Raw genomic sequence first — 12,004 nt, forward strand, 5'->3', positions numbered from 1 at the left:
ATAATTGGATTATCCTTGATTTGTTGTTGTTGATTCACTAGACCGTTTTGAGTATACTTCGTAGCACACCATCATTCCTTGCCTTTGATATATGTGTGCTTTGTGCTCCTTTCTACAAACTTTTTATTATACTTTTAGCTGTTAACGCTCCAACAGCTTACTTTACTAGATAGTGTACAAAACTGGATATAGTGTAAGCTATAACAATACATTACATTTACAAAAATATGAGATCAAAGCCATCAAATATAGAACAAACCCACCACTATTATCTGTAATCATCCTTTCAGTGCAGTGCATGACACAAGAAAACAGCATGAGGAATGTCTTGACCAAGTCTCCTTTCTGTATCATTGAGTAAGAGCGCTTTGGATGAGGGCCTGGACTCTGGACAAAATAATCTCATTAGAACTACTGCAATCTTCTGATCTGTAGGGTGGGTCTATGGTTAATACACCAGCCACACAAAGTGTCCTTTGTGCATCACCTTGTTCTGTCACAGGAATGTGGTTTTGCTCCAGCCACCTCTTCAAGTTGTTCTTTCGCTTCTCCAGGTCCTCCTGAGTGTAAGCTTTGCTTTCTCCTGGCATGAACAAATGTGCCAGTTGCTCTCTTACTGTATCATTTCCTTCATCTACTGCTTCCACCTTCTGCACTGCATGCCCCATGACCACTGTGACAGACACTTTTCCATCTTCCAGAAAATTTACCAAGACAATGCTATAAAAGAAATAAAAAAACAAAAATGAGATGAACACAAACCAAATCAAAGAGTAGCTGGAAGGTGTAAAGCCATACAGATCCTAAATAAGGATGCCAACTGACTCCTTTGTTAAAGACAGTTTAATTCAATCCTATTTTACCCTAGTGCATGCATGCATTTATATGTTCTTAGAGAAATCAAACCTACATGTGCACACATGAAATGAGGCAAACCCGGGGCTGAGTTAAAAAATATCTGAGCCAGTTGGTGCCCCTAGTACTAAACCAGTGTCTAAGTTACATTATTGGTTAAACTGAAGATAAGATATACACTGAATCCAACTCTTAATTACCTTACAAAAATCTGGGTGGTATAGTGATTCTGCTATTTGCTATGCAAATAGGTTTCCTACACCACTGAGCCTTTGTACAAAGTGAGGGAAACATTATACTGAAGCAGTGAGACATGTTTTCACTGATTAAAATTCCATTGGCATGAAGTCTGGCCCATATAAAGAAAAATTGGTTCTTACCTGCTAATTTTTGTTCCTGTAAGACCACAGACCAGTCCAGACTCCTAGATTTTGCCTCACTTCCAGCAGATGGAGATAGAGAAAGTTTCACTGCCACTGACACTGCCACATAACCTGTGGTACCACCTGCATTCCATCAGTATTGATAAGTACCCAAGCCCAGATAACAACCATACCAATACGAATGATGAAATAATACCCCCTGAACGAGCAGAGGGAAGAGGAAAAAATTTAACAACCATGCCCACACTAAAACACATGCAGGACTAACAAAACCTGTGTCAATCTTCAGATTAATTACAATAATAGATCGAGCGGACTCTCCAATTCTCCCTTTCCTCCTCTGGGCAGGACTCTGGACTGATCTGTGGTACTACAGGAATGAAAATTAGCAGGAAAGAACCAAATTTCCTTTTCCTGTACATACCTAGATCAGTCCAGTTTCCTGGGATGTACCAAAGCCTCCCTAAATGAGGTAGGACCGCGAGAGTCCCGCTCGAAGCACACTCTCCCCAAAGCCCATGGCCTCTGGGACCTGAACATCCAAACGATAATGTCTGGTGAAAGTGTGCAATTACTTCCAAGTAGCCGCCCTGCAAATCTCTTCCGGTGAAACCTGCAGACATTTGGCCCAGGATGCTGCCTGGGAACAGGTAGAATATGCCCCTAACCCCTCCGGGATAGGGCGACCCTGACATATGTACGCGGTGCCAATGGCTTCCTTCAACTACCACACCAACTGTGGCTTTTGACGACTTATGACTCTTTTTTGCATCACTTCATAGCACAAAAAGATGATCCGACAACCGGAAACTGTAAGTGATCTTAAGATACTGCAACAATGCACGCTTCAGATCCAAACTTTGCAACTCTTTCATATGAGGTGCCGTAGCATCCAAACTTAGGAAGAACAGGAGTTCCAATGACTGGTGTAAGTGGAATGACGATACCACCTTCAGCAGAAAGGAAGAAACCATCCTTAAGGAGACCCGTAAATCCGAAATCCTCCAAAAAAAAAAGGCTCTCTGCATGATAAGGCCTGAAGTTCCCATATCCAAGTCGAACAAAACACCACCAAGAAAACTACCTTCAAAGTGAGATCTTTCATAGTAGCTCTTTTCAGAGATTCGAACAGCGCCGGACGCATGCTCTTAAGGACAACGTTAAGACTCCAGGAGGGACATAGATTCTGAACTGGAGGACGCAAATGTTTCACCCTCTCCGGAGAAAAACGCACTACATCCAGATGTGCAGCAAGAGCAGCTCCCTGTACCTTACCTCGAAGACAGCCCAAATCCGCCATCTGAACTCTGAGGGAGTTAAAAGATAAACCCTTCACCAATCCTTTTTCAGAAAAGCTAGAATATGTACCACAGACACGACATTTACATAGGATCAATCCCTAGCTCTGCACACGAGGACTCAAAAACTCTCCATACCCTCACATACGCCAAGGATGTGGAAGTCTTTCTAGCTTGCAACAGAGTAGAAATAATGTCCACGGAATATCCTTTCTCCCTTAAGCGCTTCCTCTCAAAAGCCAGGCCACAAGACAGAAGCGATCCACCTGATCTGAAAATATGGGCCCTGATGCAGAAGCTTCGGCAGATGAGCTAGTCGCACCGGACTGTCCACCGCCAGGTTGATCAGATCCGCAAACCACAGACACCTCAGCCACTCCAGTGCCACCAGAATCACGTCACCTGAAAGGACCTCTATCCACCACAAGACTTTGCCCACCATTGGCCACAGTGGGATCACATACAGAAGAATGTTCCTTGGCGAAGGTAGAACTAGGGAATCTACACCTTCTGCTTCTCATTCCCTTCTTCAACTGAAGAACCGAGGAGCCTTGGATATTGGTAAGTTGCTATTAGATCCATGTGTGGCCTGCCCTATCTGCGACTGATATGGTGCATTGCTTCTTCTGACAGCTCCCACTCTCTGGTGTCCAGCTGTTGCTGACTGAAAAAATCTGCTTGTACATTTTCTACGCCGGTGATGTGAGAGGCCGCTAACAGTGCAAGATGCTGCTCCGCCCAGCTGATTAATTCCTAGGCTTCCTGAGCCACCATCTGACTCTTGGTGCCACCCTGATGGTTCATGTAAGACTCCATCGATGCACTGTCTAACAAGATCCTCACTGATTTCCCCTGCAACCGAGGTAGAAAAGCTCGAAGGGCCAAGCACATCACTCTCGTCTCTAAGCGACTGATGGACCACACTGCTTCTTCCACCAATCACTGACCCTAACACACTGCTCTCCACCTGGAGAGACTGGCATTGGTGGTAACAAGCATCCAGTCCGGAATCTCCAAATCCAATCCCTGCCTCAACTGGTCCCGCTCAAGCCACCACGAGAGACTGGACCTGGGTAACTGTGTAAGAGGTAGCGGAAGCTGAAAATGCTCCAAGAATGGGTCCCAGTGGGACAGCAGCGCCAACTGTAGAGGCTGCATATGAGCAAACGCCCATGGAACAAACTCCAAGGTGGAAGCCACGGAACTGAGAACCAAAAAGTAATCCCAGACCCTGGGCACCTCTTCTCCAACAATCAGTGAACGTGCGCCTGCAATTTGGAAATGCGCTTCTCAGTGAGAAAGACCTTCCCCACCTTGGTATCGAAATGCACCCCCAGAAATTCCAAGACCTGAGTAGGGGAAAGATGACTCTTGGACAGATTGACTGTCCACCCCAGTGATCTCAAGCACTGAAGCACCAGGTCCACTGCCTGCCGGCAAAGAACCTCTGACTTTGCCTGAATCAGCCAGTCGTCCAGATATGGGTGAACCAAGATGCCTTCCCCTCTGGAGGGCCACTGCCACCACGACCATCACCTAGGTGAAAGTCCTGGGAGCTGTCGCCAGACCGAACAGAAGGGCACAAAACTGAAAATGCCTTCCCAAGTCCATGAATCTTAGATATCTTTGATGATTGGGCCGGATTCCTATGTGCAAGTACGCTTCAGTCAAATCCAGGGAAACTAGGAACTCTCCCTTCCTTGTGCACCCCCACAATGACTGAACGCAGGGTCTCCGTTTATTTATTTATTTATTTTTATATACTGACATTCGTCGGAACATCATGCTGGTTTACATTGTAACAAATTAACAAGAGAGAGAAATACAATAAACAGGGATGGGGAAGGGGGGAGCAGCAATGAAGGAGGAGAGAGGACAGCAGTAGGAAAGATAGGGAAAGGGAGAAATTTGATAGGAACATTTGAAGAATATAAATTAACAGGTGGGCTGGTAGGTACCAGACCATTGATGGCAGTGAAAGGGAGGGGGGGGGGGGGGGGGGGGGGGGGAGAGGGAGAGACAGGGTAGGATAAGCTTAGAGTGGAGGAGGGGAACTTATAACACAGTATTTAGGAGTCTTTGCTTGGGGGGGAAGAAACACTATTTCGGAGTCTTTGAAACATAGAAATGATGGCAGAAGAAGACCAAACGGCCCATCCAGTCTGCCCAGCAAGCTTTCCACTTTTTTTTTTTTCTCTCATACTTCTGTTAGTCTTGACTCTTAGTAACCTTTTGGTTCTATTTCCCTTCCACCCCACCATTAATGTAGAGAGCAGTGTTGGAACTGCATCTAAGTGAATATCTAGCTTAATTAGTTAGGGGTTGTAACTGCTGCAATAAGCAAGCTACACCCATGCTTATTTGTTAACCCAGACTATGTAATTCAGTCCTTGTTGGTTGTTGTCTGTATATAGATCTATATATATCTCCCTTCATCACACACCAAACCATTGCAAATGGTCCAAAATGCCTCCGCCCGTATACTCACTAACACCAGGAGAAGAGAACACATAACCCCTATCCTGATGGGCCTCCACTGGCTGCCCATCCACTTCAGAATAATCTACAAGGCCATTCTCACCATTTTCAAAAACATCCATCAATTAGCCCCAATCGATCTCCATATCCCCCTCCGATTACACTACTCAACAAGACCGACAAAAGATGCTTACAAAGGATCACTTCAAGTACCTCCAGCCAAAACTACCAGACACATCACGCTTAGAGATCGGGCCCTCTCCACAGCCGGTCCAACTTTATGGAACTCCATTCCCCCGGATCTTAGAATGGAACCCAGCATCTCAACATTCAAGAAAAGACTCAAGACGTGGCTGTTCACGCAGGCCTTTCCTAACTCCAACATTATTTAACTCCCTTCAATCAACACACTTCGCCAGTAATAGCATTAATAGCCACCTCTTACAATGTTATTATATATATATATAATTATCTGATCTTCATTTTCCTTCTTACTCCAAGTTATTGATTTCCTTGTTACATGTAACTGCTTTTCTGCACTATTGTTCAAATTGTAGAGTTTATTATAATTGCACCCCTGTTTCTTGTGAACCAGCATGATGAGACTACCGTCTTGAATGTTGGTATATAAAAAACGTAAATAAATAAATAAATAAATATAGATCCACTTTTCTTCATTCCCCCTGCCGTTGAAGCAGAGAGCTATGCTGGATATGTATTGAAAGTAAAGTATCAGGCTTATTTGGTTTGGGGTAGTAACCGCCGTAACAAGCAAGCTACTCCCTGCTTTTTTGTGAATGCAAATCTTTTTCCACATTTCCTCTTGCCGTTGAAGCTTAGAGCATTGTTGGAGTCGCATTAACCGTGTGTATGTTTATTGAATAAGGATATTATCTCCAGGCAGTAGCCGTCATTCCTGCGAGCCACCCACTCTTCATTCACGTCCTCTAGATTTTATGGATCCACAGTGTTTATCCCACGCCCCTTTGAAGTCCTTCACAGTTTTGGTCTTCACCACTTCCTCCAGAAGGGCATTCCAGGCATCCTCCACCCTTTCCGTGAAGAAATACTTCCTGACATTTGTTCTGAGTCTTCCTCCCTGGAGTTTCAAATCGTGACCCCGTGGTTCTGATGATTTTTTTCCCGACGGAAAAGGTTTGTCGTTGTCTTTGGATCATTAAAACCTTTCAAGTATCCGAAAGTCTGTATCATATCACCTCTGCTTCTCCTTTCCTCCAGGGTATACATATTTAGATTCTTCAATCTCTCCTCATAAGTCATTTGATGAAGACCCTCCACCTTTCTGGTTGCCCTTCTCTGGACCGCCTCCATCTTGTCTCTGTCTCTGCGGAGATACGGTCTCCAGAACTGAACAAAGTACTCCAGGTGAGGCCTCACCAAGGACCTGTACAAGGGGATAATCACTTCCCTTTTCTTACTCGATATTCCTCTCTCTATGCAGCCCAGCATTCTTCTGGCTTTAGCTATCGCCTTGTTACATAGTGTCTAATGATCTGAAGTTGGCGAAACAATCACCCCAAGGTCTCTCTCCCGTTCCGTGCACATCAGCCTTTTCCCCCCCATCGAATACAGTTCATTCGGATTTCCACTCCCCATATGCATGACTCTGCACTTCTTGGCATTGAATCTCAGCTGCCATATCTTCGACCACTCTTCCAGCTTCCTTAAATCCCGTCTGCTAGGGGGAAGAATAGGGGAGAAAGCGGAGAGGCAGATAGGAGGAGGGGAGATTGAGTGGGCTAAGAGGTTAGAGTGAAAGCTAAGTTTGGTCAACATCTGGATACGCTAATGTAAAAAGCCAGGTTTTGAGCCCTTTTTTTACATTTAGACAGGTTAGGTTCTAGACAGAGGGCTGTGGGCAGGGTGTTCCATAGGGAAGGACCGGCAATGGAGAAGGCCCTTTCTCTGGTTGAGGTGTGGTGAGCAGTTTTTAGTGAGGGGGTGTATAGAGTTCCAGCAAGGTTGGATCTGGAGGGGCGGGTTGATGATCGGAAAAGTGGTGCATTCTCGAGCCAAGTGTGATTTTGACTGTACAATAGATTGTGGAGAATAGTGAGTGTTTTGTATTTTATGCGGGAGGCTATGGGTAACCAGTGGAGGTCTTTTAGGATAGGGGTAATGTGATCAGATTTACGTGTGTTTGTGAGAATTCTGGCCATGGCATTCTGTAATATTTGGAGGGGTTTGATAGTGGATAGAGGGAGGCCCAGAAATAAGGAACTGCAATAGTCCAGTTTAGTTAAGATAGTTGCCTGTAGGACTATGCGGAGGTCTTGGGTATAAAGCAGGGGTTTAAGTTTCTTTAGGATGTGCAATTTGAAAAAAACTGTTTTTATGGTGTTGTGGATGTGAGATTTGAAATTTAAATGTTGGTCAAGATAGACACAGAGATCTCTCACATTGCAGGTGAATGCGTCGGGTTGAGGGTTAGTATTGCTTAAGGCAGGGAGCGAGCGAGCTGGGGGATTGGAGATTGTGAGGAGCTCCGTTTTTGTTACATTTAAAGCGAGATGTAGGTTTGAGAGGAGGGTGTTGATTGAAGTAAGGCAAGAATCCCAGAATTGTAAAGTTTTGGGGAGGGATTCTTGAAGCGGGATGAGGATTTGAACGTCGTCAGCATACATGAAGAACTTTAGGCCAAGATCATAGAGGAGATAGCAGAGGGGAAGGAGATAGATATTGAAGAGTGTGGAAGAGAGGGAGGATCCCTGCAGGACGCCCTGTGTGAGGGGAATGTGGGATGATTCGCAATTGGCTATTTTTACAGTGTAATTTCTGTTGTTGAGATAAGAAGAGAACCATTGCAATGCAGAACCTGTGACACCGATTTCAGCAAGGCGGGTGAGGAGAATGGTATGATTGACAGTGTCAAAGGCAGCAGATATATGTCAAGTAGGGCCAGTATGTATGATTGACCGTGGTCCAATCCCTTGAGTATAGTGTCAGAAAGGGTAAGAAGGAGGCTTTCAGTGTTATGGGCTTTATGAAAACCAAATTGAGCTGGGTGAAGGGTGTTGTGCTCTTCAAGGAATTCAGTAAGCTGGATATAGACTATTTTCTCCATTATTTTTGCTATGAAAGGCAAATTAGAAATAGGGCGATAGCTGGGTTACTGGGGTCGAGGTTAGGTTTTTTTAGGAGGGGTTTGACTACTGCATGTTTAAGGGGGTCAGATACTTTGCCATGTGAGAGGGAGCAGTTTATTATGTCAGCCAGGAGTTTTGAAATGGTGGCGGGGATGGAAAGAAGAGTCTTAGTGGGGATTGTATTGGATGAATGTGTGGCGGGTTTAGCCTTTTGGAGGATTCGTTCAATCTGTTTAGAAGAGGTGAGTTCAAGGGACTCAAGGTTCGCGCTTGAATTTGTGGGGAGGGGGTTGACAGGGGAGGGATTAACAAGGAAACACTGGAGGACATTAGAGATTTTGTTTCTAAAAAACGTGGCAAGTTCCTCACATTTAGTGCTGGCATTTTCTTCAGTGGAGGGAGGGGAGAAGGGGGTGGTTAGTTCAGTGACATAAGAAAAGAGAGCGTTGGAGTTGAATTGGTAGTCATGTATTTTGGCGGAATGGTAGTCCCGTTTTGCTTTTAGGATGGATTGTCTGTATGAGTGAAGAGAAGATTTGTAGGCAGCTGCGTGAGCTGGGGATGGAGTCTTTTGCCAGGCTCTTTCTTTATTTCTCAATTCATTTTTTAGCTTTTTAATTCAGTAGTGTACCAAGGTTTTTTTACTGACTTGTTGTGGGAAATTTTCTTTTTTACTATAGGGCAGACTTCATTGGCTATAGTGGCAGTGAGATTGTTCCAAGATGATAGTGAGGTATCAGGGTTGGTAAGGTCAATGCTCGGTGATTTTTCTTCGAATGCTGTACTGAGAGTTTCAGTAGAGCAGGGTTTACGGTAGGAGATAGTGCTGTAGGGGAGGGGAGGTTGAGGGGTGGGGGTGTTTATGGTAAGGAGAGCAACAAGGAACCTTGAGAGCCACATTTACTTTCTTCAAGTCCAAAACTGGGCAGAACGTTCCCTCATTTTTGGGAACAAAATAAATGGAATAGCGGCCTGTCCCCTGTTCCTCCCGAGGGACAGGAAGAATGGCTCCCAGCATCTGAAGGTGACGGACGGTTTGCTGCACCACCAGCCTTTTTCCCCTTGTAAGCAAATGGGGAGACCATGAACAAGTCTCTTAGCGGACAAGCAAATTCTAAAGCATAACCTTGCCTTATCACACTTAAAACCCACTAGTCTGATGTGACCTTGGCCCATTCCTCGTAAAAAGAGTCAACCAATCCCCTATAGCCGGAACCAAGGAGTGGACCGGCCTTGCTTCATTGAGTGGATCTGGCTCCACCACCGCCCTGGCTAAAGCCATCTCTATTTGGCCTTTGCCTGCGAAAGGACTGATTCCAAGACAATTGCCTACCTGAGGACTGTCTTTGGATGCCATTTGAGGCCCTCTTAGGCCGAAAACACTTATTTCCTCTGAAACAAGAATGTGAAGGCAAGGACTCTTTTCTTTCTTTTGGCTTATCCTCAGGCAATTTATGACCTTTATTCTCCCCTAGATGTTTGATCAGCTCCTTCAAGTCCTGTCCAAAGTGCAGCTTCCCTTTAAAAGTTAACGCTCCCAACTGACACTTGGATGACACATCAGCCAACCAGTTCCTCAACCAGAGGAATCTCCTGGCTGATACTGCCAACATCATCGTACTGGACGAAGTCATAATTAGGTCATATAGCGCATGAGCTCCATACGCAACTACCGCTTCCAGCTGATCTGCCTTCTTAGTTTCTAAGTCAGACATGGACTTGTTTGCCTGCAACTGCTGCACCTATCGCAGATCTGCTCTCAGCATAAAACTGCTGCACACTGCAGCAAGTATGTCAAGCACAGATGCCTTGAATATCCTCTTGAGTTGAGCTTCAAGCTTCCTATCCTGGAGGTCCTTTAGTGCAGCAGAACCTGCCACCGGAATTGTCGTTTTCTTCTTGACAGCTGAGACCAAGGCATCCACTTTCGGGACCTTGAGGAGCTCCACAGTGTCTTCAGGCAAAAGACATAATTTATCCATCGCTCTGCTCACCTTCAAGCCAGTCTCTGGAGTGTCCCACTCCCGAAAAACCAACTTTTGGACAGGAAAGGCTTTTGCCGGACCCCATAGGCCATCCATGGCATGTCCACTTCTTCCTGATTTGACTCATCTCACGAAACCTTTATTCCCAATACCTCCAAAACCTGGGGAAATCAGGGGACTCAGTTCCTTCCTGCGGAACAGCTGCACCACCTTTGAATCATCTCATTCCACGGCCGGGACTTTCCCCCAGCCTCCATCCGAGTTCGGATCCACCAGTCTAATCTGCGTCCTGGGGCTCCTGCCCTCACAGATCTTCACCCTATGAAAACTCAGAAAAGCTATCCGCTTCATTCACCACAGCGGACCTCTGCAGCACTTGATGAACCCTCATCGCCCCTGCAGCTCGAGATGGACTGGACCTCTTCCCCGGCTGGGGCCCTATGGATGCCCCGTTTGGCCCTGCGTCACCTGAAGACATTTTGGCCATATAAGCCCTGTGAAGTAACGGGACAAAATTGGAGGAAAAAAAACAAAACAAGGAATCATCGAAGTTTCCCCAGGAGGTTCTAATCCTCTCCTGATTGCAATTCCTGAGCCTCCTGGGTTCCCCCAGAATACTCATCCACTGGGGACAGCAGAGGAGGGAATCCCCATCCCCCTCCTCCTCTGTGGCACGCGAGACAGCCCCTGAAGTGGACAAAATGGCCACCGTTCCCACGCTGACCGGGAAGGGGTCCCCCCTACTGCCACCAACGCACTATCGAGCTTCCCCAACTTGCATTGCCTCCCCGATGCAGACACAATTATTCCCGTGCTGCCCTCTCCTCCAGAAAGATACCGGGAGCAAAGACCACAGGAAAGTCGTGTGCACTTGTAGTTGCAGGCCATGCAACCCTGCCATACAGCAAGAAGTTGGGACATCGGGATCTGAATCACAGTCAGCCGCCCGAGGAATGGAGCCACAGAAGCTGCTTCAACTCTCCCAGCATAGCCCCACCACCGGCTAAAAACTTTACTTTTTTTTTTTTTTTTTGGTAAAATTTACTTAAACGAGAAGAGATAGCAAATGTTGCTTACCTGTAACAGGTGTTCTCACAGGACAGCAGGATGTTAGTCCTTAATTATGGGTGACATCATCAGGATGGAGCCCAATCACGGAAAACTTCTGTCAAAGTTTCCAGAACTTTGACTGGCCCCTACTGGGCATGCCCAGCATGGCACTAACCCTGCAGCCAGCAGGGGTCCCCCTTCAGTCTTATTTGATAGCTACAGGCAGTGCTGAAAAAATAAAACAAGAAAACGTTACGAACCCAACACCGCCAGGCGGCGGGCGGGTTTCGTGAGGACTAACATCCTGCTGTCCTGTGAGAACACCTGTTACAGGTAAGCAACATTTGCTTTCTCACAGGACAAGAAGGATGGTAATCCTCACATATGGGTGAGTACCGAGCTGAGGATGTCCGAACATGCACCAAATGTACCCAACGGCGTGCAACAGGCACAACAACTGGGGTGGAATTTGGTAGAGGGCATCCTGAACCCCACCGGGCAGGCGGAAGGGTGTTGGTACGTCACGTTGGAAATAGGTTACGCAGGACAGATTGGCCGAAGATGGAATCTTGTCTTCCGGCTTTGTCCAAGCAATAGTGGGCTGCGAAAGTGTGGAGAGAACTCCGGGTGGCAGCCCTGCAAATGTCAGGAAGCGGCACCGATCATAGGTGTGCTACTGAAGCACACCTACGATCGGTGAGGGCCATGGCCCTCACAGAGTGTGCTTTAACACGGTCTTGAAAAGGAATGCCTGCTTGCTGATAGCAAAAAAATATGCAGTCCGCCAACCAGGAGGAGAGAGTCTGCTTACCCACAGGTTGCCCTAAGTTGTTGGGATGGAAAGAGAC

The 12,004-nt window shown here is 46.3% G+C and overlaps 1 protein-coding gene across 4 annotated transcripts in view; it reads right to left on the reverse strand.

The window, feature by feature from the left end:
• Positions 1 to 247: 247 nt before the first annotated feature.
• Positions 248 to 12,004, reverse strand: part of GEMIN6 (gem nuclear organelle associated protein 6) — a 56,010-nt gene continuing 44,253 nt past the window's right edge. For all 4 annotated transcript variants that reach the window (XM_029594391.1, XM_029594390.1, XM_029594388.1 and 1 more), the window contains one exon: positions 248 to 720. In XM_029594391.1, coding sequence (XP_029450251.1) covers positions 351 to 720 — 370 coding nt within the window. In that variant the 3' untranslated portion in view covers positions 248 to 350. The remainder of the gene's footprint in view (positions 721 to 12,004) is intronic.

Source organism: Rhinatrema bivittatum, chromosome 3, assembly GCF_901001135.1.
Source record: "Rhinatrema bivittatum chromosome 3, aRhiBiv1.1, whole genome shotgun sequence".
NCBI classification, from domain to species: domain Eukaryota; kingdom Metazoa; phylum Chordata; class Amphibia; order Gymnophiona; family Rhinatrematidae; genus Rhinatrema; species Rhinatrema bivittatum.